The sequence below is a fragment of the Leucopleurus acutus genome, assembly GCF_964270905.1.
Source record: "Leucopleurus acutus genome assembly, chromosome: 11".
In the NCBI taxonomy this organism is placed as follows: domain Eukaryota; kingdom Metazoa; phylum Chordata; class Mammalia; order Artiodactyla; family Delphinidae; genus Leucopleurus; species Leucopleurus acutus.
Genome location: NC_139152.1, coordinates 98,040,988 through 98,065,199, shown reverse-complemented (window position 1 = coordinate 98,065,199; position 24,212 = coordinate 98,040,988). Strand labels below are relative to the sequence as shown.

Here is a 24,212-nt window from a genome sequence, read left to right as displayed (position 1 = left end):
TATCAAAACCAAAAAAGTAACGCTTTGTTCATTACAGGTAGGAGCACCCTAACTCCCTTCAAGTGCGTTTTATTAGCCGTAATGGCTTGGAGCATGTCTTTGGGAGTCGCACAGACCTGGGTTCGGATCCCACGTCTGCCACTGGCTGCCTCTGTGGTCCCAGCAAGTGGCCCGTGAGTCTCCGTTTTTTCAGGTGTAAGGTGGGGGCAGTAGCAGTTTCTACCTCTCAGGATAAATGATGTAACGCACAGGACGTCTGAGCACAGTGTCGGGTACACAGGGACACTCCATACGTGGTACCTGTTGTTATAATTGGGGAAAGAGGCAGATGGTAGGTCAGAATCCCTTGAGTGCTGAATCTCAGGAGGGTCATTTCAGAGGAGTCTGGAACGTGAGCTGGAGGTGTCCAGGGCTCCTGGGGACTGAGACCCTCATTTGACAAGTAGGGGCTTGAACCAAGGAACCTGACCTGTGGGGCCTATGGTCACCCAGCGATCACACACACAAAAAACTAGCCTTGGAGGTCTTTGTGAGCAAACACGAAGCGGTATTATTATGAAGGTTCATTTTTAATAAGAGGATGACAGAAGCATCTAAAATCACCAAGATCAAGACTTCACATCCCTGTAATGACATTTCATGCCTGCAGAGAACTTTATTTTCTCAAAGAAATTTCTGTTTTTAAAGAACAACTGTCTTTAATCAAGAGAATTCTTCCTGAAGAAATTAAAAAAAAGTAAGTTCTTCTTATGCTGAAGACTGGGGTCAGCAGGCTGGAGTCGGGGTGGCAGAGGCTGTGTGCCTGGAAGGAACAGAAGCGCTCCTTTCCTCCTCTCCCCTCTGCTGCTCCTCAGACCTCTGCGAGGTGTCAGCAGGGGGACCCAGAGGGCCCCAGAGGACAGTGGTCCTGCTGGCCAACTCAGAGGCACAGAGGATGGAGGTGCCCAGGAGAGAGAGGGCAGCTGGATTCATTCCCCAAGGTCGCATCAAATAGCCAAAGGATCTTTACCGCTCCCTGGAATAATACAAATTCTCAGTGAAGTGATGTCTGTCTTGCTTCTTTGTCCGTTCATTCATTTATTCAACAATCATTTCTTAGGCCCCAGCTGGGAGCTGTGACTCCAGATGTGGATCAGCTGTGAGCCCCACTTTCGGGAACCCCCAGTCTGGGAAGAAACGATGTGAAACCCAGGGTGAGCTGGACTCTGATGGGGAAGCCCCAGGGTCTGTCGGAGCCCAGGGGAGACCCTACACCCTGCCTGGAGGCAGGGGTGGGCAGAAGAGGAGGGGTGAGCCTCGTGAAGGAGGGAAGTAAGGGCGATCCTGGCAGAGGGAGGCACGTGGGCAAAGGCTTGGAGGTGTGAAAGCAAGGTGTCTGTGAGGCCATCTTTGCCAGTGGTTTGTCAAGGAGAGGACTGCTGGGGAGGGCAAAGGGTGTCCCACAAAATGTTCACGGGTTGTTTGGAAAGTGATGGGGAGCCATGGAATGTTCCCTCCCAAAGTGACTGTCTGATTCATGCCTGGGCCCCCACTTGCTTAGCTCAGTTTCCAGAGGCTGCGGGACATCCCTGGCTGCAGTCCAGACAAACGGGATCTCACCCCACCAGCCCATCCTGGCTGCACAGACACCACAGTCTCAGTGAACAGCTGTCTTCCAGGCCACCATCACCCACGTGCAGCACTTAACAGTTTGCGAGGTGCTTGGAGGATATCCACTCCTAGGCCCCCACCTTCTCTGCCTCACACCTTGCACGTGGTTTTGTCCATTTCGGAAATCTCCTACTCATACTTGGTGCCCAATTCTAGGGTCATGTGCCCTGGGAGGCCTTCCTGACCACCTCTTTCTCTGCCACCTCCTTCAGTGCGTACCTGGGGGGCTTCTGAGTGTGTGTCTCCAGCCCCCTCCTCCTCTGCTCCCTGACTCCTAAGCCCAGACCATGATCTCCTCCTGGAAGGAACCACTTTTTCTCTGCACACCCTGAAGGGGCAGGCTAGGGACTGGACTTGGTGTGAGTGAGTGAGTACTGCCTCCGGGATCTGGGGGGTCACAGTCTAACAGGCCACCACCCTGCTTCCATTTCCTCCTTGATCTGGGGGGACAGAGCCTGGAAGAAGAATCCCCTGCTACCGTCAAGCTTGGGAGGCACCTGGCCAGGGGTGAGGGGCCCCCTGACGAACAAGCTCATTAAAGGGCATTGTTTCTAGTTGGCTAGAGCCCCTGAAAGGACCTGCCCTCCTGCCCCAACTCACCTTTCTTGTCCTGTTACCTAACGCACAAGAACTTTCTCCCCCAGAAACCCGAAGCCACACCACTGGGAGGAGGGCAAAATAAAGCCTGATAGCAGGGTCTCCCACATTAAGCCACCAGCTGGAGCAACCACATGGAAGGAAATGTCTGGCGTGATGGGGGGTAAGGCTGGCCTTCTCTGCACGTGGGGGACCCCTTGCCTCAGCCAGCAGGCCAGTGCCAAGCTGTTTGTGATATGAAGTCAGATTGGGAGCAAGGTGGCTGGCCAGGTTCAACTTTCCAGGGCTGCGGAGACTGCCTACAGAAGGTTGTGTGAGTGTGTGTGTGGTGTCACGTGTCTGTGTGTGAGAGGCTGCGTGCTTGAAGTGTGTGTGAGGGTATGTGTCTGTGAGGATGTATATGAGTGTGTGTATGAGTGAGAGCATGTGTGCCTGAGGGTGTGTGTTGGAGGGTGTGTGTGTGTGTGTGTGAGTGTGTGTGTGTGTGTGTGTGTGTGTGTGTGTGTGTTGGGGGCAGGATGGGAGCTGGTGGGGAGAGGAAAGTTGGGTGTGGACTGGTGCGAGCAGAGAGGACAAAAAGAGGAAAGTCTTGTCTTTCAGGCAGGCCTGGAGAGCAGGAGAAGAAAGGAGCCCTTATTGGTGGTTGTCAAGGAGATGGGCCTTGGGGTTTGCTGAACTCTCTTCCCTTAACGCGTCGTGCCTGGGGCTGAGAAGGGCCATTTATTCCCAGCCTCACCTCCCAGGCGGGGGTCTCAGGTCTGAGTCCCAAAGGAGCCAGGTGTAGACTCCAGGCCAGGCCAGAGCAATTCTTGGGTGGAAAGACCTGAGGCTTGCTCTGCCTGCCCCCAGCCCACCATCCCGCGGCTCTGGCACTCGGAGGCCCTAGGCCTTGCATTCTGGGGCTGGGGCGTGGGGGGCGGGGGCGGTGGCGGTGGGCATCAAACTTTGCTGGGTAAGAGGTCAGCCCCGAGATGGGCTGCGCTGGCCAGGACTGGCCGCAGAGCAGACACGGAGTTTTCCTGGCGTCCCTCCAGACGAGGATCCCGCGGCACTCCTACGACAAGCACGTTTATAGGCCATTGTCCTTTGGGGAGTGGTAAATAGTTCATTTGTGGGTTTTTTGTTTGTTTTTTTTAACATCTTTATTGGAATATAATTGCTTTACAATGTTTTGAACGTAAATTTTTAAACCGATCTTCAGGATTTTTTCCTGTCTGGCTTCTTCGCCGCTGCATTGCCAGAGACTGGCACACAGTAGGTGCTCAATAAACATTACCGAATGGACAAACGGGCAATTCTAATTTGAACGATTTGCGTTTCTTTCACTACAAATGGATGCCGCTGGGCCTTTCTCGACCTCCGAGGGAGGGTTGGCAGGCCCCCTCCTCTCGTGTGTGTGTGTGTGTGTGTGTGTGTGTGTGTGTGTGTGTGTGTGTGTGTGTGTGTGTGTGTGTGTGTGTGTGTTAGCGCGCGCGCGCGCTGGTGGGTTGATGGGTACTGCCCCCAAAGGAGCGGCCACCCTCGACGACAGGGGCTGGGGGGCGCGGGTGGGGGGGCGGTGATCCAGGGACAGAGGGAGGGAGAAGCCTCAGAGGCAGCTCCAGCCTGGTGGCCTAGACCGCGTACCCCACGGTCGAGCGATCCGGCCCCTACCCCCCACCTGCCGCCCGCCCCGAGGGGAGGGGGCGCCTCCAGATGCCCGGTCCGACCCCCCCCCGCCCCGCCCCGCCCCTCCCTTCCCCTCCCCCCGCTGGCTGGGGGCCTGCCCCCATTGGCCGGCCTCTCACGGAGCCCTGCCCCCGGCAGCAGCGGGCCAATGAGCGCGCGGCTGTCAGCTCGTCAGCCGCGCCGGCTCGGAGACTGTGAGCCCGAGCGTTGGCCGCGGAACCAGCAGCTACGAGCGCTCGCCGAGCGGCCGGTCGGCGGGGTCCTCGCGCCCCGCACGCCCGCACGCACGGCCCGGCCCGCAGTGAGCATGGGCGCGGCGGCCGTGCGCTGGCACTTGTGTGTGCTGCTCGTCCTGGGCGCGCGCGGGCGGCTGGCGGGGGGCAGCGGGCTCCCAGGTAAGCCCTGAGCCGGTGGGCGGCGGGCGCTCGGCGGCGGCGGCAGGGTCCCGGCCGGGCCCCCAGCCCCGCGCCGTCGGGAGGGCCACAGCCCGCGCGGCCCCGCGCCCCGCCCTGCCTTTTTGCAAAGTAACTTCTGCGGCCGGCGCGGGGCGCCCCTCCCCGCAGCCCGGGCGGAGCGAGGCTCCCGGAGCCCGGCGGGGCCGCAGCATGGGGCGGGGTGGGCTGAAGCCCCGTGGGTGGGGGGAGTGTGAGGGCGGGAGGAAGAAAGAAAGCACGAAGGCCCGCCGAGGGCCCCCCGCCGTCCCCCGCTCCTCGCCTGAAGGCGGGAGGGAGTGGGGACCCCGGAGCCAGACGGGCTCTCCCCCAGGGGAGACGGGAGCGCGGGCGGCAGGAGGCCCAGAGGGGAGACCCGGAGGAGGTGAGCAAGGGGAAAAGGACGGACGCAGAGAGAAAGACAAGGGGGAGGTGGTAGATGGAGAGACAGACGGACAGAAAAGGAGGCACACAAAAGGACACAGGAAAAAAAACCCAGAGAAAGACAGACTGGAAGAGTGGAGACCAGAAAGACCAAAGAGGGAAAGGAGGGAACCGAAGAGAGTAAGGAGGCAAATGAGTAGCAGGAAGGAAAAGGCTCAGCAGAGGGAGGTGTGAGGGCAGGACTAAGGGATGGGAAGGAAGAGAGAGGAGGAGAGGTGCAAGCGGAGAGGCACCGGAGAAAGAGGGGGAAGGACTGGGGGAGGGAGGAGGCAGCGAGACAGAGGGAAAGAGAGGAGGATGGAGATGGCTGGAAAGCCATGGACAGATGGACAGACAGGAGGGGGAGGGCTGAGGGAAGACACAGACGAAAGGAGATGCATGGGAACCAGAGGGAGGGGAGCCCAGACATCGGACACGGTGAGGGGGTCCAGGAGAGAGACGCAGGAGACACAGGAGAAGGGAACCAGCATCGAGCATCAGGCATGGGGCATGGTTAGGGCAGGCAGCAGAGGCGAGGTGGGAGCTCCCCACGGATTTCGCAGGGACCCCGGCACTCCACCCCTTCCCCTCCTGCTCCCTCGGGTGTCTGGAGGGGGCTGTCCCGCAGAGCTGAAGACACATCCTCTCCTCCCACATCTGACCCTGTCCCATAGAGGAGCTTCCTTCCTCTCCCTCCTTGGAGGGAGGGGAGAGACCCTGCTGCGCTCTCCCTGGCTTCTCTGAGCTCCCCTGGCTGCTGCGTGGGGCTCCCTGAGGTCTGTGTTTGGTGGCAGGAGGTCTGTTCCTGGGAGTTACACCCTGAGTGAGGATGCCGGGCCATTTAAACTCCACAATTGGAGCCGAGCTGTCTTTCGTGTGGTCCCAAGGGAAACTGGGCCCTACTGCCACACCCCCATGTGTCTGTGGGTGTCTCTCCTGGGCTTTGAGGTCCCTCAGCCCTGTTTGATTGTTCCTGTATGTGCCTGTCTCCCTCTCTCTTGGTCTCTCCGCTGTGTCTGTCTGCACTCCCCAACCCCAGCCCCACCCCATGGAAGCCTTGTGCTATGAAACCACTAATGTCAAACAAGCACCTGTGATGGGAGGACTGGGCTGGGCTGTCCAGGCCAGGACTGTGGCCAGGGAACCTGCAAGAACCCATGGCCTGTGTTTCCTCTCCCTCTGTCCTCGAACTCGCGTGCCCTCTCCCCAGCACCCACCGAAAGACATGTTCAAAAGGTGTGTTGGGAGGTTGCCCCCACTGCCTCTTGGCTAACATCCATCCATTTCCATCCCACGAAGACACGTACCTACGTGTGAGACTGGGGGCACAAGGGGCTCCAGAGCCCCAGGCAGTTTACCTCCCTCATCACTGTGCACTGACCCTTGGGAAGTGGGAAGAGCTGTATCTGTGATCCATTGCCCCTGCTGGTCCTGTCTCAGAAGCGGCCCCAGTCCTCTCCCCCTGGAAGGGTGCACATTGACCCTCTCTGGTCTCTGGCTTCCTGCCCTTGAGGCTGTGCCACCCCTCTCGGGGGTCCCTCTGTGGTCGCTTCTCCAGAGGGGGATGTTCTGCTGGCCCGACGTTCCTGCTGGCCCCTGGCCATCTGATGGCTGGCTCTGGTCTCCTACACAGACTGCCTCCTGGCCCCCGTTCCACCTTCCTCTGGGCAGCTGTAGAGGATGGGCTGCTCACCTGAGCAGATACAACCACCCTGAGAAGGGATGCCACCTTGTGCGTGCGTGTGTGTGTGTGTGTGTGTGTGTGTGCGTGTGCGCGTGTGCGCGCACGTGTATGTGCATGCACGAGCATGCAGGGAGGTGATTCTGTTGTGTTTCTTTTTGATGCCTCTCTTCCTTTAGGGGCAGACTGGGGCCTTGGGGACTAGGGCACGGAGGAAGAGTCCTGGGCGGGGGGCAGTGGTTCTCTCACAGAGGCCCCCATGCAGATTTAGAGCCCAGAGGCTATTCAGGGGAATAATTCAGAGTGGACAGTCTTGAGGGCCAGACAGGCTAGGGAGTGGCCGGAGGCGTGAAGAGAGGAGGACATTCCAGGACTTCCCCAGGCTTGCCCCTGGGGGACTGCCCTCAGGGTGGCTACTGAGAGTTCCTTGTGCTCCCCTCTGGGTCCTTCTGTCTGTCTGTCATCCATCTGTATTCTATTCTTGGCTGGCTGGAAGCAACACGGCATGTAGCAAAGCTCTGGACCTGCTTCCCTGAGGCGGAGTCCAGGCTCTGCTCCTAATGAGCTACCGACCTGCAACAGGCTTCTCTGGGCCTCAGTTTCCTCATTTATAACCCGAGGAATGAACCTAGATTACAGCTACGGTTTTGTGGCTGTGCTGTTCCGTGCTCTGAGGGTCCTCTCCCTGTCTGAGCTGCGGGGCGGGGGGGAGGTGTATACACAGATACACAGGATCTATTCTACATTATTTGCCCAACAGCTGTTCCAACTGAAGGTGTATACGGGTTGTTGCAGGCAGGAGGTGGGGAGTGCCAGGAACCCTCACAACCTAACTTTAACTTGGGTTTGGAAGTTGGAATAAGAGAACCAGGACTGAACCTAGATTTCCAAGGTGGGGAGGCTGGAGAGACCGGAACCGTTCCTTGAGGCCCGTTAGCCCCGTCGAGGGTATGGGTCTGTGGAGGCCAGGTGAAGAATCCTTTATTTCCACAGCCTAGGGGCTGGGTGGGGCCCCCGTTCAGATCTCCTTCGTGGGCCTGCTGGCCTCTGCTTCGTGGCCTCTGCTCAGTGCGCCGTGCTAGCCTCCATTTCCCCATCTGTAACCCAAAGGGGATGGATTTAAATTCCTCCGAGGACGCTTCTGGCTCTAAATTCTAGAATAAGGAGAGTGGAGAGGGATGGAGAGATGCTTTGTGAGGAGAGCAAGACGTACAGAGAGGCTTCTCGTTCTGTTCCTAAGCCTCCGTTTTCTCATCTTTTTAGTGGGAAGAATAGCTCTACTTACTGGAATTGTTGTGACAATAAATAAGACCCGGCACTTTGGTAGCGTTGTGCCTGGCACAGAGTAGCCACCCCGAAGATGCTACCAGTCACTGCCTGTCACACCAGGTGGTCACATGAAGGCTCTTACTGTTAATTACCCCGGTGATCAATGGAAGGGGAGGGACAGAAGGAACTCCCTGCCCCGCGCTAGCTGCCCACTTCTTCAGGCCACACCTCACTCGTGGTTCCCCCTCCAACAGGGGCCGTCGACGTGGACGAATGCTCGGAGGGCACAGACGACTGCCACATCGATGCCATCTGCCAGAACACGCCCAAGTCCTACAAATGCCTCTGCAAGCCAGGCTACAAGGGGGAAGGCAGGCAGTGTGAAGGTGAGCCCAGCCCTCCAGCCAGACCCGTGGGCGCCACCGTCATTGCAGGCGGCCTCTGTCAGCCTTGGGAGGGAGGCTGCGGGCTTCCCCGGGAACCTGTGCTGCTTCCTTGGAGGAGATATTTGGAGTCGTGGGGTGCTTAACTCTCCCTGGGTTTGAAACTTTGGTTTTGTTTTTTTTTTTTTTTTTTTTAAAGAAATTGAAATGGAGCACTGAGTGATATATTTGTCCATCTGTCCCTGACTGGATGTGTGTGGGGTAAAGGCCTGGGGTGACCCCACCAAGGTCCCTAGTTTCAAATCTGAAGCTACCCGTGCACCCTGTGTAGCTTCCCCAAGGGAGCTGCGCCGTAGCAGCCACAGCGTCTGTGGGGCTGGCTCAGGTCTTCTGTCTTGAGGATGAGAGCTTCGGCAGAGACTGGTGGCTGTGTGATGTCCGTCTGTCTGTCCAGCCTTCCTTCCCTGCACCTGGGGTGCTGGTTTGACCGTGTGGCCTTCGAAACCTCCTCCCTAGCAGGCTGAAGGTTGGAGGCAAGAGCAGCCTCAGCTGTCTTTGGAGCCAGGACTTTCCAAGCCGGACAGAACCTTTGGGAACATTTGTCCAGGAGGGTCTGTGTGGTCATTCTGCCTCCGAGGGTCCGGGGCAGCCCAGCATCAGGGGGCTGGAGACAGCTCTCTACATGACTGCTGTGCACCCCTGGGTGAGAATCAGGATTCAAATCTTCCCTGTCTGCCCCCACTTCACAGATGAGGAAAACTGAGGCTCAGATTGGAGAAGTCTCTCCTGCAGGGTGCCCATGTTTCACAGTGACATGGCCAGTACTCGAACCCAGGTCTCTTAATCCCCACCCAAGGCTCTCTCGCATCTCCTTATCTTCTCTCTGAGCCCTGCCAGCTTCCTTTTTCAAAGTGTGAGATTCGTGTTAGGAAAGTGGCACCTGAGAACAAGGTGGGTGCCTCTTCCTTCTGCATATAGCTTTACAGGAGCCGGGTTTCATAGGAGATGCGGCTCTGCCTCCTTGGGATGCTGACGTTGTTTATCCATCTCATTTGTTGGGCATCTGCTTAAGGCTGAGTGCTGGACAGATGACACTGTCCTGGATCGCGCCTGGTTTGGCCACATCCCTGGCCTTGCTTAGGGCCCAGAAGCCAGAGTGGGGAGCTGGCCCCTACCCACGGACCTCTGGAAAGAGGCCAGGCTGGAGGCAGATAGAGCAGGCTGGCTGCTGGCAGGACCCGGACGTTAGCTTGGTGGTTCCAACTGACACATGTGAGGCTCTGTGCAACTGTTCTCTGACCTTCTGCTCTGCCCTCTGGCCAGGGAGGGCCCAGGGTGACCCCCATCTCTTCCGGTTTAAGCCCCTGACCCAGCCTGTTCCTTCTCCAGCCCAGCTCCTTAGGTCGCCTCCTGCTGTCCCCTGCCCAGGACGCCCATGCTTTGTGTCCTACCTGTTGCCCGGAAGTCCTGCAGAGTCCAGTTCCAGCTTTCCAGTCTGCTTGAGCCCAGGTTGGGGGTCACACTCACTGGCTCCGGGGGCCTGATGTCCTCAGTGTGAGGACAAAAGAGAGCGCGGCTTGTGACTGTGCTTCAGGAACTGCCAGGAGCCCTGTGTCTCCAGCCTGGCTCTGGCCTCTGCCCTCACCTCCTGAAGCGCAGAAGGCCCTGTGCCCTGGCCACACATATATATACCAGGCCAGTCCGTGTTTCTGAGACCCAGCTCAGGTTTTCCCCCTTCTGGGAGCTCCTTTCCCTCCCTTTATGTCCTGGCTGATTCCTAATGAATCTTCAGGGCATCCTGAAGATTGAATGACACACTGTGTAGCATCCCAGGGCCCTGGCAGCCTCAGTGCCTGGCTCACAGTAGGTACTCAGTATACAGCACGTGCTCAGCGTACGGGGAAGGTACCATTGCCTGCACTGTCATCATCGTCATCATCTCTTCTCACCACCTCTCACAGTGGCTTTAGGCTCAGATGATATCACGTATGGTGAAGACCTTTGAAAATCGCCCACTGCTGTATACCTCAGAGGTGATAGCTATGGTGCAACCTGGTCCCTCCCCTAAAGGACCTTCAAGCCTGGTTGGGGTGCGTGAGCTGAAATTAGGTGCCAGTGGAAATTCTTAAAGAACCGGTGAGGATTGCACGGGCGGTAATTCAGCAGCTGTCGGGCTGCCGTGTGGACAGCCCGGAGAGCAACCGTCAGGCGCCGAAGGAGGGGCTGTCTGCCCGCTTGCTCCCGAAGCGCTCCGTGAATGAGCGCTGCCGTGCGTTCCGGGGACCTGAGTGGACACTGTCCCACTTGCACTGAGGTTTTCTCATCCTGGGGGACCCACCTACAGTCGTCGGTCAGAACCGGCGGAGCCTGCTGGAGGGCTCACCGTGGGCCATGAGATCCCCACTGGCTCCCCCAGGAGGACCTTGCAGAGATTTCTGGAGGCCATGGAATCTGGACGGGCTTGCAGGCCCTGGGCAGTAGTTGCCTAAAGGGCCTCGGGGGTCATCCAGGTGTTCACTTCCTGGCTCACAGGTGGAGAAATGGAGGCCTGAGAAGGCAGGGGTCTTGTCTGAGTTGGGACTAGAGCCCAAGTGTGGTGGGCCCATTTCTCCACGCTGCTATTTCTGCACACAATTATTGCTATCTGGGGCTCTCTGTTCTGAGAAGAGGGAAGGAACGGTCAGTATTCAGTTGAACATAGTGGTTAAAGCATGGCCTTTGGAGCCAGACTGCTTGGGTTTAAATCCTGCCTGTGTAGCCTGGACAAGTTACTAGACCTTCTTTTGTTTATTTGTGAAATAGAGACAATAATAGTCCTACCTCATAAAGATGGTGTGAGAATTAAGTGAATTAATGTGTATAAAGCATGTGAACAGAGCCTGACACAGAGGACACACCGCATAAGCATCAGCTGCTGTTACCGTGACGATGATGGCGGTGATGGTGGTACTAACGGTGATGTTAACAGTGATGACGCTGATGATAGTGATATTGATGATGAAGGTGAAGTTGTTGATGATATCGATGATCATAATGTTGTCCAGTATATGAAAGGGGTGAAGCCTTGTCTTTCCAACAACTCCCAGCTGGGAAATGGGGTGTTCTGGTTCATTGACTATTCGGATAAACCGTATGCATATATCCATATCCCCACAGAGACACACAGACGTGTGTGCCATTCACAGATGACCATTTACCAAGAATGTGCAGTGAAAGATACGAGTGACAGAAGGCTTTCCTTTGTTCTACTAACCCTACCGCAGGATTGGCAAATACTGTGCTGCCACCTTCTCCCCTAGCAGACATCAATAATCAATCACCAGACCCTCCAGACAGCCGTTTCTACTTTAGATGAAACCCGCTTTCCCTCCCTGGGCCCCTTTATCTGCAGGTCCTGAGCTGGTGTGGGTTTTGCAGAGCATGGGGTTGGAGTCTGGGGGGAAATGAGTTGCCTCGTCCTAGAGATATGATAGACTTTGCTGTTTACCGTGGTGAACACAGAGGACAGATTCTCAGCAAAGCAGGTCCAGAGAATGTGGCTGCCACAGCCTCCCTAGCTCTCCCCAGGATGAAATCAGCCTATGGCCCCGCCATGTGGGACCGAGTGAGCCTTTCCTACCCTTCACTGTGTTGCCTTGAAACTCCCACTGCTTGAGGAAAACCCTTTAGGAAACCTGGCACCTGAAGCAGCCGGAACCCCCTTCCGGGGACGGTTTCTCACACGCCTTCAAGGCCATCTTGCCATGTGGCCAGTTCACGTGTGATGGTGATGATGGGGCTTCCGCGTGTGCAGCCACTGTGTGTCCAGGGAGCAGCCTGGGGCCACATGTGGTCAGCTTAACGCTGGCGGGGGCTTGCTGTAGCCAGAACGAGGTGCCTCAGACGTTGCGAAAGACCCTGAGCAGCGCTGAGGATAAATCAGTGTTTTCTTGATGATCTGCATTTTGACGGGATCTGAAGTTGCTTGAGGTAAACTCATGGATGTGCAGAGCTGGAGTGAACTCCACCGGGCCTCCAGGGCAGCCCCTGGGTTTTACAGATGACCGCCCCATTTGTTGCCCTCCCCAGGCCCATACAGCCCTCGTTTAGCCCACGTCACACTACGTTGATGGTTCCCATGTGTGGGCTTCTCCAAGGCAGGGTCTGTCAGCTCTGACCCCTAGAACCCAGCACCAGGCCTGGCACAGGGCTTAGAAGGCCTCTGTTGGGTGAAAGGGTGGATGGATGAGTCCCAGCAGTCACCTCCTCCAGGAAGCCTTCCCTGATGCCCCAGACAGGTCAGCTGTCACCTGTGAGCATCCTTCCTTCAGAGCTTCTGTCACACTGGGTTGTGATGACCCGTGTGACTTCACTCAGGGTTGGGCCCAGAGCTGGTGTTGGTGGGCAGTGAATGACCCTTATCCATCTCTGGGATATCAGGAAAGGCCTCCCAGAGCCTCCCAAGCTTTGTGGGGCTTTTTGTTTTGTTTTTAATTAATTAATTAATTTTATTTTTGGCGGTGGTGTGTCTTCGTTGCTGCGCGCGGGCTTTCTCTAGTTGCAGTGACCCCGGGCTACTCTTTGTTGTGATGCGGGGGCTTCTCACTGTGGTGGCTTCTCTTGTTGCGGAGCACGGGCTCTAGGCGCGCGGGCTTCAGTAGTTGTGGCACGAGGGCTCTGTAGTTGTGGCTTGTGGTCTCTAGAGCACAGGCTTAGTAGTTGTGGCGCACAGGCTTAGTTGCTCCGTGGTATGTGGGATCTTCCCGGACCAGGGCTCAAACCCGTGTCCCCTTCATTGGCAGGCAGATTCTTAACTGCTGCGCCACCAGGGAAGTCCAAGCCTCCCAAACTTTGAAGGTTTTATAGATGAGGAAGCTGAGGCCTGAGAGGGGAAAGGATTAGTCCAAGGATATCTGGTGGGGACCAGTGGCAGAATGAGGTTGAGGAAATTGGGCCCAGGGAGGTCAGTCTCTAACCACGTCACCCAGCTGAGACGGCAGGGCCTGGATTCCAACCCAGGTCAGCGGTGGGGTCCCAGCAGTGGTCTAGGCCCCCATAAGCCTGTTTGAATGCAGTGGAAGGAGTTCCTTAGCTATGGAGTGTTAGAGGGGGCTGGGGAGACCCTTTCACACCTCCCCGCACTGCCATCAGCTCATCTGAGCCAGGCCCTATGAGCCCTGATAGCTGGGAGATACCCCCTCAGCTAACCACTTTGAACTGTTGTCATTCTCTATCCTTTCCTCTCTAACCAAACCCCAGCATCACTGTCTTTATCTAGCTCCTCAAACTTGCCAGCTCCTTCCTACCCCAGGCCCTTTGCACATTCTATTTCCCCATCCCTCTTCATTTAGCTCAACTGCTATATCCCCCCTCACCAGGCGCCTTGTGCATGGGCCTTTAGGGGGCTGCCAGGGCCAGCTCTGTGCTGGCCTCCTGGTCTGAATTAGTTGGTCCTGTGTGTACTCTTTCTGCCGAGGGGGCAGACCGGGGACAAGGAAGGGGCATTTCATCCCCTTTAAATGCTTCAACTCATTTAACCTTAATTGCTTTGTTTTCATAGACATTCGCTAAGGAAAAGGACCAAATTATAGCCTGAATTGGGTCTTACTAATCTTAATTAAAAGCTCTCATTTATAATCAGAACCAGACCCCAAACGTGGAGAAAACCATCCTCATATGGCTTGTTTAAATAACTGAGGCCCTCTTGATAATCACTGTTTAGTCTGAACCAGCAGTGCACATCACCCCTTCTATGTCTACTTAATTTTTTAGACCATTTATTCAAGTGGTTTATTCCACTTGCATGTTCCAACTCGGGTCTTTTCCAAAATATTATAATGAAAACTCTTGAGGGAAATAACTTTTTGTTTTGGCCACAGTATATCAAATATATTACTGTTTTCCCTTTTTTGTGAAAAGGAAAAAAATGACAACCTTATGGGCATCAGAGATCACAAAATTAGCATGTATGTAATGAATGTAAGTAGTCACTTCCTGAATTTTATATCCCCGGGGTCTACTTGTCGGTCACTGAAGTTAGGTAGATTACAGGGCATGCTATTAAGTGTTTTAACAAAACTCCTAATAACGCATACAGTGATCCATTTAGTTTAACATCAGAAAAAAAATCTTAAGACCAATTGGCCTTCTGAGGGAATAATGTCTATGACCTTCTTCAGTCATTTTCATCATCATTATTACACACTTTATTGAGACCCCAGATAAAATTCTGCTTTCTGGGAGTCCAGGAAAGGGCAGTCGGAGGTGGGCTGGGAGCGGGGAGGAGGGGAAATTCTTCTTCAAGTCTTAAAACGTGCAATTATGCATGCTAATGTGTGCCCTGCTGAAGATGAAAGCGCTCCAGTCCAGCAGACCAGCGGGCAGGAAGAAATTGGATGTGACTTAAAATTCCAAGTTGCTGTCAGCTAGCAATTAGGCAGCGCTGCTTACAGCTGGTCCCAGATCTGCTGCAGAGTTTAGGCTTCTCGGAGTCCACGTCCATTTCTGGAAGGAAAAATTGAAAGCTCGAGTCGTTGGCGTTTAAGCGTTGGAGGTGATTGGCTCCCTCAGCCTCAGTTTGCCCATGTGTAAAATGTGTCCACTGGACTAGATACAGTTTAGTGTCAAGAATGTTCACTGAGTACCTACTCTGTGCCAAGCCTGGTGCTGGGGCCAAGACGTTTTCCTGACCTCCCCGGTTAGGGGAGAGACAGATTGGGAAAGATGTGGTCATAACAGCGCGTGGAAAGTACAGCAATGGAAATACAGACCAGACTCAGTGGGGGTGCGGACGAGAGAGGGCGCATATCTCTGCCTGGGGAGGGGGGAGTTTGAGAGGGCCCCTGGAGAGGTGTCATCTGGGCTGAGTTAGGAAAGCAGAGCGGGTCTCTGACGTTCCTCCCAGCTCTGCTGCTCCACGGGAGTGTCTGTAGCAAGGATGCAGGGGCCTGTTTTTGTCCTTGCTGACTCAGTAAGTCCAGCAAGTGACCTGACCTTCCTGAGACCTGGTTCCTTACCCATCAGACGGGAGCAATGGCACCTGCCTCCCAGAATGTGCGCTGCAGTGGGCTTGGGGGAGGGAAAGCCACCTCGCCATATGTGAGAATGCGCTGAAGACAGCACCAGGGCCTGCACGTCGAGCTTGCTTTCTTCTCTAAATCCCCATTTCTCCTAGGGTTAGAGGGCCTCTGCCCCCACCCCTCCCCTCGTCTCCGAGCTCCCCAGGCAGCAGGCCTCTTCGGCCCCTTCCTCCAGGCCCTCTAGCTTCCTCCTGGCCGCTCCTTGTTACAGTGGCTGGATTTGTTTTTCCATTGGAGGAATGCTAACCAGAAAAAACCATTATTTCTAAGAAAATAAACTACGGGCCTGTTGGCCTTTGAATGCTACTGAAGTGGATGGCAGCCTTCCCCAAAGGCCTTGAGACAAAGAGTGCCAGAGGGCTTGTGTGTGCCGGCAAGGTCAGGGGGTCTCGGAGGGTACTTGGAGGGGGTCCTCCAGATGCGCCAGGGCTGCAGCCCCTGGGAGGAGAGAGTGGAAAATCCCATCCGGCCAGCTTGGACTTCTGGCTGCTGCCGTGGCTCAGCCCCGCTCCCTCCGTGGGCTCCAAGATGCACCCTCTGTCCCGGAGCCACCCTGCCTCTGTCTGGGCCTCCTGCCCCTTGAGTCGAGGGGAGTAGAGCTGGATGTAGGTCCGTGGAGGCCTGGGTGCCAACCTGTGTGACCTTGGGCAGGTCTGTGGACCTCTTGGGCCTTAGTGTGCTGACTGCAGAGTTCAGGGCTGGGGCCAGGATACCCCAGGCCCCTTTCGACCCCTGCAGCGGGCAGCTCTGTCTTCAGTGTGCTCCTTGCCATGGTGGCGCACAGTGCGGCCTAAGTCTGTAGGGGTTCCAGGTGGGCTCCAGCTGGACTGTGAACCGCCTGTCCCTTCCCACTGACAGCCCCAAAGGCAGGCCTGGCCCAGCCGGAGCGCTGGCGGCAAGGCTGTCCCCACGTGAGATGTTCGTCTGTCTCTGGGTCACCCTCCCCCTCTAGGCTGGCAGCTCCTCGTGGCCAGGGTCTGGGCTGAGGGCCAGGGGCCAGGACGGGGAAGATGCTGGTATAGGAGGGAAGAAGTCAGGGAGGTGGCTTGATCCTCCACGAGGACCGTGGGCCCTGGCTCCCTGTTCACGGAGACGTGGGGAATTCTTCAGGTGATTGTGTCAAGGTTAGGATGGTGGAGTCTGGAACCAGCCTGCCTGGCTTCTTCCAGTTTTGGCTTTGCCACTTACTAGCCGGGCGGTCTTGCGCGAGTCACTTCGGCTCTCTGAGCCTCAGTTTCTCTTTCTGTGATGAGAGAAGTTAAGCCCTTCCTACTTGGCCTATAGTAAGGGTTTAGCCACCTGCCATTAGAAGGTGGGGGTGGGGAGTTGTTCCTGGTCTTATTGTCATTAGAGAGAAACTCCACTGGGGATTTGGAGAGAAAGAGAATGAAATCAAACTGCACCAGCGCAGCTCCGGCCCTTGCTGCTGGAGCACAGAGGGCGGTGAGGTTAGGGGAAGACACCTGGGCTGGGAGTCTTGGTTCAAGTTGCCGTTGGCCTCGACCTGCTGATAGGTTAGCTCCGCAGTTTCCCTCTCTGGGCTCGGTTACCCCTTTATCAAATCCAGGGGCGCATCGGTGGAGCTCTAGGACCCCAGCTGACCCGTTCCAAGCAGCGGCTCAGGCTTTCGGGCAACTTTCAATGATCCTCTTGTTGAGTTCCAAGGGGGTTGGGCCCGTGGAACAGCACCTCTGAGCCTGCAGTCTGCTCAGCGGGTGGGAGAATGACCATGCCTCTGACTGGTAGGAGCGTAGTGGGAGCCTCAGTGCTGGGCTAGCAGCCTCCTGGGGCCCCTCCTCACTTCCATCCTGAACACTTGGATAGGTGAGCTCTCTGCCAGCCAGGGTGCTTCGGCGCCCACCAGACCCGACGTCGGAGCCTGGGGACAGCCCCCCGTGAAGGGTCCAGGGTGCTTTGGAGGGAGAAGAGGAGTCATTAACTGGTCCTTTGGGTTTGCTAGGCCAGTCCTGCCTGTTACTTGGGAACCACAAAGCCCACCTTGAGCCCACGCTGGACAGGTGGTGTTCGAGGTCAGTCCAAGGTGAGCATCTGCACCCCAGCAGACGCACCCCAGAGACTCGCCCGCACGGTGGATGAGAGTGCCGGGAGCATTAACTTAGAAAAACATACCGTACAATGCACCCACTTAAAGTATACGATTCAGTATTTACAGAGTTGTGTATCCACCACCGAAATCAACTTTAGACCCTTTTCATTACAACAGAAAGAAACCCTGTACCCCTCAGCCATCACTCCCCAGCCCCCCAGTCCCCGGAAACCACTAATCTGCTTTCTGTCTCAATAGTTGTGGCCTTTCTGGAGACTTCATGTAAATGGAATCCTACAAAACGTGGCCCTTTGTGACTGAGACGGCATCCTCCGAAGTCAGGTAGCCTGGCTCACTTCCTGGCTCCACGTGTATTAGCTGTGTGACCTTGGGCAGGGCAGGTAACACCTACGAGCCTTGGTTTCCCTTGCTGTCAGAAAAAGATGTTGGTACCCACTTCTCAGGGTGCTCATAGCAAAGGGCCTGCGTACGGCCTCACACGTCCACGGAGGCTCCAGTCAAGAGGGCTACTCACTCGTTCAATGCCGAGCAGACTTTTGAGGAGACACCATGCGACTGCTGAGCCTGCAGCTGAACAGGACACAGTTCTTGCCCCATGGAACTCACAGCCTCGAAGGACACATACATCGCAAGTGAGAGTAGCGATAGTGTCCATTCAAGGAGCTGTGGCGTCCAGAGGGTGGGGAAGAGCCCCGTCTGCCAGGGGATCTGCAAGAGCTTCAGGGAGGAGCTGATGCTGGGGCTCAGTCTGCAGAAGGGTGTAGGTGTCCATGAAGGGGAAGGAGCTCCGGGCAGCGCAAGCAGAAGCGTGGAGGAGGCCCGAAGCCGTCCGGGCCACTGGGAGAGGTCAGCCAGCAGCTCAGACCTCATGGTTACCTTGGATCATGGGTTGGCTGGGGGGAGGACCTTCCCACCCTCTGGCTGAGCCATGGTCATTGTGTGCAGTTAGGAATGAAAAAGTATATAGATTTGTGTTGGTTTTGCATGACCTTTGACCTTTCCCATAATTAACTGCTGGGCCCACTTCTGGCATTGTCTCAGCAGAAGGGAAACCTGATCGATGGATGCCAGGGGTCCACCGAGAGCGGGTCTCATTACTCAGTCATTACAAACCCAGAGCTTAACCCTGTGGCACCGGCAACGGGGGGGAGGCTTAATCCTTCCTGCTAGGCGGCCCTGCGAAACTACCTTCCCGCGAATGTAATTAGCCAACAAACTGGATTAAGATTTATTCACCAATGAGGACTCAACTTCCTAAGCCATACATCTCTCCCAGAATGGTTGCCTGATCTAAGGAGTGCACGGTGTTTCCTAAAGCCCCCAGACAAAGGAGAAGACCTGCAAACGCCCAGCCGGGGAAGAGTTCTTTGTGAGAGCATTTGGCCTCCACTGTCTGCAAGGAATTTGGAGAAAAATGCCAATTTCAAGGGGAAACGCGAAGGTGTTTTCGGTAGTGATCTCTGAGAGCGGAGAGTGCGATGCTTTCAAAAGCCTCATTTTGAGAACCTTCCCGGTCAGTCTGATTTTTAGGACTAAAATGCCCTAAGTAGTATTAAAATGAGAAGAATCTCTGACTCGTTGGAGTAGAATCTCTTATAGGCACTACAGAGTAGATGTATATTTTATGGGGCAGCGAGAATCAGTTTTGAGTTAGATGAAGGAAACCGTACTCATCCCACTCGAGGCCTTACCAGTGTTGCTGGTACATAACCACAGCTGTGGGATCGTGTGTGCCTACTGCCGTTTTACTATAGGAAAAGTGGAACTGCCTGACCTTTAAAAATCCCATGAGCGGCTCCCCGTGCTGTTTTTCTCTGCTCTGTTGGATGTTGGAAGCTGTTTTCTGTTGGGAATTGAGTTCTCATTAAAAAAAAAAAAAAATCCAGGCTGGAGAAGGAGCAGGGATGTTTAAGGCGAGCCGTTGAGACTTCTCATCCTTAGCATTCAGGTCAGCTTTTTTGTCCCGCCCACTTTCTCTGGGATGAACCATCTCTGTCACTGCCCCTCAACCTCAAGAGCAGGTACAGACCTTGGAAATAAAAGCAGTGATGCACGTGACATCTCCTCCCCACCTTTCTCCTTGATAACTTTCTGGAGCATGAAGCACTTTTTATAAGTATTCATCTCATGCAGCCCGAGGACGCGGCTCCAGCGGGAGTAGAGCCTGCGTCTGAACGCAGCCCCTGGCTGGAGGCCTGAAGACAAGGTCCTCAGCCATGCTGGGCCTCGTTTCTCGGCATCAGTAAAATGGAATCAGCAGTCACGCCTGCTTTCCACACAGCTTCATCACTCCAATCTCTGCTGCTGTGGTCCTGTGGCCGTCTTCCCTCTGTATGTCTGTGTTTTCACATGGTTTTCTCCTTCCTGTCCTAACATCCTCTCTGTGCATCTATATCCAAATTTCCTTCTTATAAGAACACCAGTCACTGGTTTAGGCCCACCCTACTCCACTGCAGCCTTACCTAAAATTTGATTACAACTGCAAAGATCCTATTTCCAAATCAAGTCCCATTTACAAGTCCTGAGGGTTAGGACATCAACACTTCTTTTCGGGGGACACAGTCCAACTCACAACAGTCCTTTAAGAGTAAATATCTAGATCAGTCTCCCAAGGCAAAAGAAATAAAAGCAAAACTAAACAAATGAGACCTAATCCAACTTAAAAGCTCTTGTACAGCAAAGGAAACCATAAACAAAACGAAAAGACAATGTATGGAATGGGAGAAAATATTTGCAAATGATGTGACCAACAAGAGCTTAATTTCCAACATATACAAACAGCTCATACAACTCAGTATCAAAAAAACGAAACAAAACAAAAAACCAAAAAACCCAATCAAAAAATGGGCAGAAGATCTAAATAGACATTTCCCCAAAGAAGACATACAGATGGCCAACAGGCACAAGAAAAAATGCTCAAGATCACTAATTATCAGAAATGCAAATCCAAACCACAATGAGGTAGCACCTCACACCAGTCAGAATGGCCATCATCAAAAAGTCTACAAGTAATAAACGCTGGAGAGGGTGTGGAGAAAGGGGACGCTCCTACACTGTTGGTAGGAATGTAAGTTGGTGCAGCCACTATGGAAAACAGTATGGAGGTTCCTTAAAAACTAAAAATAGAGCTATTATATGATCTAGCAATCCCACTCCTGGGCATATATCCAGAAAAGATGAAAACTCTAATTCAAAAAGATACATGCACCCTAATGTTCATAGCAGCACTATTTACAATAGCCACGACATGGAGACAACTCAAGTACCCGCCAACAGACAGATGGTTTAGAAGATGTGAGATACACATGCGCGCGCGCACACACACACACACACACACACACACACACACACAATGGAATATTACTCAGCCATAAAAAGAATGAAATAATGCCATTTGCAGCAACATGGATGGACCTAGAGAATATCATACTAAGTGAAGTGAGTCAGACAGAGAAAGACAAATATTATATGATATCACTTAGATGCGGAATCTAAAAAATAATACAAATGGTTCTATACGCAGAGCAGAAGCAAACTCACATACATAGAAAACAAATTTATAGTTATCAAAGGGGAAAAGGAGTGTGGGAGGAATAAATTAGGAGTATGGGATTAACAGATACAAACTACTAAGCATAAACTAGATAAGCAACAGGGATTTACCATATAGCACAGGGGACTATATTCAATATCTTGTAATAACCTATAATGGAAAATAATCTGAAAATATATAACTGAATCACTTGGCGGTACAGCTGAAACTAACACAATATTGTAAATCAACTATACTTCAAATTTTAAGAAAAGAGTAAAGATCTAGAGAGCTTGGCTCTGCCCCCCTCCATTCCTCTACCCTCTCCGCTCTCCAACCGCCTGTTCCTCATTCTCTGACCTTAACAGTCCTTAAAACGTGGTCCAACATAGAGAACAGACTGGTGGCTGCCAGGGGGAGGGGTTTGGGGGAGGGATGGCGCGGGAGATAGGGGTTAGCAGATGTAAACTAGTGTATATGGGATGGATAAACAACAAGATCCTACTGTATAGCTCAGAGAACTATATTCAGTATCCTATGATAAACCATAATGGAAAAGAATATTTTAAAAAAGAATATATATATATAACTGAATCACTTTGTTGTACAGAAGACGTTAATACAACATTGTAAATCAACTATACTTCAATAAAAAAAATTTTTTTGAGGTGGTCTGAGACTGATGGGCATCTTGGAGGCCTGCAGGACCTCCTCTGGGGCTGATGGCTCTTTGATGAGTTTTTTACAATAATAAATCTACTAGCTTTGGCAGGGATTTATTTTTTGGTTGATTTGTTTATGGGTTTATCTCTTATGTATTCAAGGAGGAGGCTCACACGATTTTAAAGAACAAAAATTCAAGGCACATACACAGAACATGAGGGGAGGTTTGGTTTGTGAGCAGACGTTCTCCATTCAGGACGGATGCTGGGTGGGTGGGAAAAGCAGGTTGGCCTCGGAAGCCTGTGAGAGCGCTTCAGGCCTGGGGATTGGAGAGGAACCGATAATTCTAAGGGGTGCTCAGATCTGGGGGAATTCTCTGGGACTGGATTAAGGGAAGAAATGTGAGCAGCGAACGTTCCTGCACTCTTCAGCCCAGCAGCGCCCCCCATGGCCTACGTTATGGGGAGTCAGAGGAAGGAAAAGGCTAGAGTTGTTTTATGGACTCTCCAGCAATCTCTTCATAATGTCTTTTGTGCATGGTGATCGAGTAGTCTATCATTTTGATAGTGCAAATGTTGCTGTTAAAAATTATACCCAGACAACAGGCATAAACTGGAACTATGCCAGGCAGATATGGGTGTATGATTATCCTAATTGGGGAAAGACAATTTCCTCAGAACTTATCACCCTCAAAACAGCTTGTTCAATTGAATTTTATGGATGTGGTGACTCTATAACTGATCGTGTTTCCTTCCTTGCCTTGGTTTCTAGGAAACTCAAAGTCCTATTTGAGGCCTTCCTTTTGTCATTGTGCTGGAATTACCAAATGTATTTCTGCATACACTGCCCAGCTTTCCCTTATTCCGCAACCTTCATTTCTCTTTCTTCATCCTAACATCTGTTCTTTCTGAAAACTTTTTGTGTGTATTTTGTAGGCTGTTTAGATGCAGGATGTTTGAAGTCACTGATGGATGGATGAATAGGTGTTTGGTTGGATGGATGGGTGAATGTTGAGCTGGATAGATGGATGAACAAGTAGGGGTGCGTGCGTGCGTGCGTGCGTGTGTGTGTGTGTGTGTGTGTGTGTGTGTGTGTGTTTGGATAGATGGGTGGGTGTTTGGATCAATGAATAGATGGATAGATGGTTAGACATTTAGATGGATAAGTATTTAGATAAATAGATGCTTAGGTGAATGGAAGGATGAGTGTCTGGCTGAATATTTAGATGGACGGATGCAGTTTGTACGGGTGGATGTTTGACTGGATAAGTGGATGGGGAATAGGTGATTGGATAAATGGAAGGGTGGTCAGCTGACTGGATATTTAGATGGCTAGATTTTAGCATGCATAGGCGGATGGAAGGATGGTGGGGGTGGGTGTCTGAATGAATAGCTTATTGGAGGGACTAGATGGATGGATAGTGGGTGGGTGGATGGATGTTTGGATGAGTGGACGCGTGACTGACTGGCTGGCTATTTGGGTTGATGGGTAGGTGCACACACGAGTGCGTGTGTGTATGGATGTGGCGCAAGTGGAAGGATGCAGGTGTGAATGGGTGTTCTGATGATTAGATTACACTTTCTTGGTACATAGGGTAAATGTGCCAAGAGTGAAATAACGTATATAAAGTGCTTTGCCTGTCAATGCCTGGCATGTCATGGGCATTCTAACTTACTAGAAAGGACATGGGCTTTGTAAACTGAAAGACGCTTGTTTTGATTCTTGCCCTACCACTTACTATGTGACCTTGAGCAATTACCTCTCTGCCCTTTACTTTGATTAACCATAAAATGGAGTTAAAATACCTGCTCCAGAGGGTTGCTGTGAAAATTAAGTAAGCTGGTATATGTTTCAGGAGTAGATACCTGCATACTGAGGTACAGCATGAGAGAGAGAGAATTCTTCTGCCCAGGCATGGAATAAAAGTCCTTCCCCTCGGTCTGACTGATCCAGCCTGAGTCATGTGCCCACCCTGGGACCCATAGCAGTTGCTATGCCATCTGCTGTCTCCGAGTTAGACTGATCAGGCTCCACCCCCACAGGTGGAATCAGGCCCTCTTCTTTTTTTTTTATTTTATTTTATTTTTATTTTTGGCTGTGTTGGGTCTTCGTTGCTGCGCGCGGGCTTTCTCTAGTTGCGGTGAGCGGGGGCTACTCTTTGTTGCGGTGCGCACACTTCTCATCGCTGTGGCTTCTCTTTTTGCGGAGCACGGGCTCTAGGCGCGCAGGCTTCAGTAGCTGTGGCACGCGGGCTCAGTAGTTGTGGCTCGCGGGCTCTAGAGCTCAGGCTCAGCAGTTGTGGTGCACGAGCTTAGCTGCTCCGCGGCATGTGGGATCTTCCCGGGCCAGGGCTCGAACCCCTGTCCCTTGCATTGGCAGGCAGATTCTTAACCACTGCGCCGCCAGGGAAGCCGTCTTCTTTTGAGTCGCCTGCTTGAATGAGGGAAAGGCGGGAGGCAGCCGTTCTCGAGCTGCTGATTCGGATCAGATGAGAGATGATGCTCAGGCGTGCAGGCGGTGGAGACGGGTGGCCAGTCAGCAGACTGCGCCCACATTAAGAGTGTAGAAAATTCACGTGTTGGCAGCTGATAGGTGTCAGCAGAGAGGTGGAAGGATAACAGGATTCACTGGCATGGGGAACCCCAGGGAAGTGCAGATGGATGAGTTAAAGTTGGGCCGTGTTGCCTTTGGCGTGAGTGTGGATGATCTAGGGGGAGAGGTGGTTGGATCGGTGTATCTGGGGCTCTAGCAAAAGGTCGGAGCTGCAGAGATTGGGAAGTAATCAATAT

General features: G+C 53.4%; 1 protein-coding gene across 3 annotated transcripts in view; it reads left to right on the top strand.

The window, feature by feature from the left end:
- Window positions 1-4,207: 4,207 nt before the first annotated feature.
- SCUBE1 (signal peptide, CUB domain and EGF like domain containing 1) overlaps window positions 4,208-24,212 on the top strand; it is a gene marked incomplete at both ends in the record, with an annotated part of 130,615 nt that continues 110,610 nt past the window's right edge. For 2 of the 3 annotated variants that reach the window (XM_082850201.1, XM_082850200.1), the window contains 2 exons: window positions 4,223-4,310; window positions 7,974-8,105. In XM_082850201.1, coding sequence (XP_082706327.1) covers window positions 4,223-4,310; window positions 7,974-8,105 — 220 coding nt within the window. Of the gene's footprint in view, window positions 4,311-7,973; window positions 8,106-24,212 lie in introns of all 3 variants that reach the window. The other variant, XM_082850199.1, reaches the window with a different exon arrangement.